The sequence below is a fragment of the Nematolebias whitei genome, chromosome 15 (genome assembly GCF_014905685.2).
Source record: "Nematolebias whitei isolate Nwh7 chromosome 15, NemWhi1, whole genome shotgun sequence".
In the NCBI taxonomy this organism is placed as follows: Eukaryota; Metazoa; Chordata; class Actinopteri; order Cyprinodontiformes; family Rivulidae; genus Nematolebias; species Nematolebias whitei.
This window is the reverse complement of record NC_056512.1, coordinates 33,497,117-33,501,723: the sequence shown is the minus strand read 5'-3', so window position 1 is coordinate 33,501,723 and position 4,607 is coordinate 33,497,117. Positions and strand designations below refer to the sequence as shown.

General features: G+C 39.3%; 1 protein-coding gene across 1 annotated transcript in view; it reads left to right on the top strand.

The window, feature by feature from the left end:
• The first annotated feature begins 1,473 nt into the window (after positions 1–1,473).
• The window catches only part of LOC119421682 (BAH and coiled-coil domain-containing protein 1), a 77,399-nt gene continuing 74,265 nt past the window's right edge, over positions 1,474–4,607 (top strand). Inside the window, exons 1-2 of the mRNA XM_037689029.1 lie at positions 1,474–1,701; positions 4,122–4,470. Of these exons, the coding sequence (XP_037544957.1) occupies positions 4,299–4,470 (172 nt within the window). The 5' untranslated portion in view covers positions 1,474–1,701; positions 4,122–4,298. The remainder of the gene's footprint in view (positions 1,702–4,121; positions 4,471–4,607) is intronic.

Here is a 4,607-nt window from a genome sequence, read left to right as displayed (position 1 = left end):
TCTATCTATCTATCTATCTATCTATCTATCTATCTATCTATCTATCTATCTATCTATCTATCTATCTATCTATCTGTCTGTCTGTCTGTCTGTCTGTCTGTCTGTCTGTTTATACACACACACAAACACACACCTACACACACACACAAACACACACACATATATACTTTGTATATATATATATATATATATATATATATATATATATATATATATATATATAATCATTTGTAATAATACAATTAATTTTAGCATATTTAACACATGTCACACTGTTTACTTTATTATTATTATTATTATTATTTTAGTATCATTAACACAGAAGACCCATGTTTCTATATTTATCAAATCGCAAAGTTTATACACATTTTTTCCTTGTGTTAGATCTTGTTTTATATTTTTTTGGGCCTATCTCAGTCACAAACTTTATTTATTATCCTGAACACACACACACACACACACACACACAATCATAATTTAAAAATTAAACAAAACAAAAAAAAAACCTATTTCTGTTAAAATGCAGCCTGACTGCTATATTTGCTGAAATTTGCTGAAGCAGCCAAAATCGAGTTGTTAAGCAGAATAGTGGCTTAAAGCTAAAAGGAGCTAAACACTATAAAGTAACAAAGGGGTAATCTAGTGTATATGTTTCTTAAAAGGCTAGTTAAACAGTAAAAACTCTAAAGTTGTAACTTGAAGCTAAAAGGGTAGCTTAAAATTTTTTTCTAAAAGCAGCAGAAGCTTAGCTAAAAAATAAAGGTAGCAAAAAGAAAACTTAATAAAAGAAGAGTTCTGGGGAAAAAAAATGCATAAGAAAACAAACGTGGAGCTAGTATGCTGAAGCAGATAAAATAATCATAATTTAAAAGGCATCTACACAGAACATGTTTGTAAATAAAGTTATTAAATACTTTGAAAACTGAAAAGCATGAACGATACATAAAAATACATAAAACTCATAACACCTCCCGAAAGAGCTGATCGTATTATTATATGAATGTCTAATTTAGTGTAAAGTAGCAGAGGTATTTAGATTGCAAAAAAATATTCAGAAATATAAAAAAAACAGACTGGAAAATAACTTAATGTTTTGTTTTACAGTACCTCGATCAACCCTCATTTTATTTATTCCATTCTTGTTTTTGCATTACTTATGTATTTACTTATGCACCCTGTCTCTCTAATCCGTTTTATCTGCTGTAAATTTAAAGCTGTGCTTGTCTTTTCTGACTGAGCTCCATTGTGAGAGATCTGCATCAGCCAGAGCTTTAAATCTGCCGCCTTCATGTGCTGCCAGTCAGAGCGCCATCGGCTTCGGCTGTCCACCAATCAGAGCTCGCCTTTTCATCTAGGAGGCGGGGTGAACACTTAACGTGCAGCGCTTCCGACCAATCGTAGACCGTGTTTACGCTTTCGTCCCTCCTCCTTTGAAACGCCAGGCACACGGTTTGCATCGGGAGAGAAACCGCTGCTTGGAGAACCGAGCCGCAATCCAGACAGGCCGGAAGCCCCCACAGCCCCACTGGCTTCAGCCTTCAGACTCCTGCACAGCCTCAGATGGAAACATGTTGTAGGATTTCATTCTAGACACACGAATTCCGGGTTTTTTGGCTTTTTAAATGGGCGTCGCACGTGCACCATCCCTCCCAGAGTTTTGAGATTTTGTAATTTATTGTTATGCATGGATTTAACACACCAGTAAGTAGTAATTTTTTCTTATACCTAATTATTTTTCCCCCTTTTATATATTTATCACGAAACATTTTTTAAAGGTCTTGTTGTTGGGAGATGACCGAGGCAGTTTTGCTCCAAAAATACTGGGAGGACGAAGTAATTGTCAAAATAACAAAACAGGTTGAAGCAGAGCCATTTCCTCTTAATAAAATTATTATGTAAATTATTATTATTGTTGCATTTTGACATATTTTTTTAATTGCTTACAATATTTTATTACAGCTTTAACATAATAAAAAAAAAACTATCTGATTTAATCTTTGTACGTTAGGTATATATATTATTTATAAATGTTATAAAACTAGTGGCTGTAGATTGTATTCAACGCCTCGTGGTTGCTCCGGGAGAGGACCGGGACCGTGTGGCTACGCTGCCCGGCCGAGGCGCACTCCTTCCCGGCCAGCACAGCCACGGAGAGCCGCTGATGTGTTGCGCTCCCGGATCCAGCCCTCTCCTGCTCACCAGCCGCCACCTTTCTGCCGCGGACGTTGCTCCGCAAACTGACACTCCATGACTGATGTTTGGGATTCGGGAAAAAAAAAAGAAGAAAGGGAGAAATAAAAACATGTGGCCATTTGTGAATGAACGAGCTCACTGTAATAATAATGATTAAATAAACCGAGGTTGACGTTTACGCTGAAGCAAGCAAATGACCCCAATGCATTTTAAATTTCGACTTTTTACAAACCTGAAGCCTCTTATTATTCTCGTAAACGCCTGATTTTATTTAATATCCCCCAGCTGGTTAGTGGGCACACTGGGAAAGCCTGGATGGAGCAGCTTGGAGAAGGGGGGACGGTAATGGCCGACTGCAAAGCGCTCTCAGAGCGCATGGAGACAAAGGCAGTCCTCCTGACGGGCGGCCATTCACCTTGGATCCCCTTACAGTCAACAAACTGCAGACCTAATGCCATGCCAGGGCTGTTTTTAAACGCTTTCACCTCATGAACTCTCATGCATGCACACAAATTACCTCAGGAACCGCCAGCTGATGGGGATTTATTTTTTATTTTTTTCATAGTCCAGCGAATGGAGCGGTTTTATTGTTGAATTGTAGCTGGAGACATGGGGAGATGATAAGGCAGAACATGAAATAGCCTCTATGATAACATGTCTGCACGTTCTTATTGGCAAGCTTATGTGGTTTTAAGTCATTTATAGTATAATTCTGTCAGGAGACCCCTTTGAGCCAATAGATTTATGAAATAACCCCCCTAATTTGTTTATATGCTTGATAATTTGGTAATAAATCTGTCTTCTGCTCTGCTTTATTTATTTTTTTTAATTACTTGCAGACCTTTTTGCTCGAGCCACACGAAAAACAATAGATTTTATTGTCATTTCTGAGCTAAATGGTGCTATTTTTGCATCTGTCGCCTTTAATGTATTTACTGCTCCATTTCAGTACCTGACCTGAAATAGGTCAAGGCAGATAAAGACAGTGAGAGTGCAGATATTCACATGCACACACACACACACACACACGGTGCACGCGCGCGCACACACCCGTACACAGAAGGAGGAGGAGGGAGAGAAGGAGCTGCTGCCTTTCAGAAGCTGCTGCACCTCTGAGATCAAATATGGTTTTAATTGTATTTTTATTTATTTCAAATATAAAGGCTCGAGCTCTATAAGAAGAGTCGTTCACAGAAATGGCATTTGAAGATCATATTTGATATATTCTTTGCAGTTTTGGGGAGAAAAGGAGCACATTTTATTGTATTTTATTGCCATTTCCTCTCATTAAGATCAATTCAAATGTGAGGTGTAATAATGAGAGCTGGAAGGAGATGACAGAGGCGAATAAATAAATAAATTAATAAAAAAAATAAAAAATAAAAACGCCTGCATCAGCCCTAAACAATAGCACGAGCATGAAAAGGAAGGCAGCGTTGTTTACCTTGTTGTCGGCTCATTTTCATCAACACAAACTTCCTCTTTAAAAACCACTTTTATATGAAGATTTGCTGAAAGAGGAAAACATGTGATCGTCATTAAATGGAGCAGAATAGTATAATAAACTTAAAATGTAAGGAGCTGCTCTTTGTGCGTGCATCTGCAGAATAAAGAGATCCACCCCCCCACCACCACCACCACCAACATTAAGGCCTGTTTACCCCAGGCTGATCAATAGAGCTGAAGCCTGCAGTGGGCTTTTTTGGATCCTCACTGGCCGTTTGCACGTGCACGCAAGCACTTTTAGGTTTTAGTATGCAAAAATATGCAGAAAGGTCTTAAGAGAAAAAAAAGAGTCTACTGCAGCATTAAACGTCCATTTCCTCCAGGATCAGCTGTTTTTTGTTTATTTTATTTTAATATTGCGCCTCGTTTCTCCTGTTCTGGGTCCTGATTGTGACAGCTGCTTTGGATTTGTCCTTTGACAGAAAAGATGATCCGGAGCTGCGCTTCTGGCTCGAGAAGGCTGCGATCGACTGAATGCAACACATAGATACCGAGAGGGGAAAGGATTATTTTATGGGTTGCATGTGATTTTTTTTTTTTCCACCCCCCCTCCTGACCCCCCCCTATCTGGATTTCGGATTACTGAAACATTCCTCGGAATGGAAGGACGGGATTTCGCGGCTCCGGCGCACCTTCTCTCGGAGCGGGGCGCGCTGGTGCACCGAGCCGCCTCTCGGATCGCTCCTTCCGGCCACGGCTCCGTGCAGCACGCCGGTCACTTCCCGCCGGGGAAATATTACCCCTCACACATACCGATGGCTCCACACTCAGGTCAGACAACATTCTTTCTTTTTTTTTTTTAATTTAACTAAAATATTTCTCTTCTGTTGTTTAAAATGCGAAAAACGTGAATGAACATGTGTGGTGTCTTTCAAAGCTGCTGCTTCTTCTTCCCATATATATATATA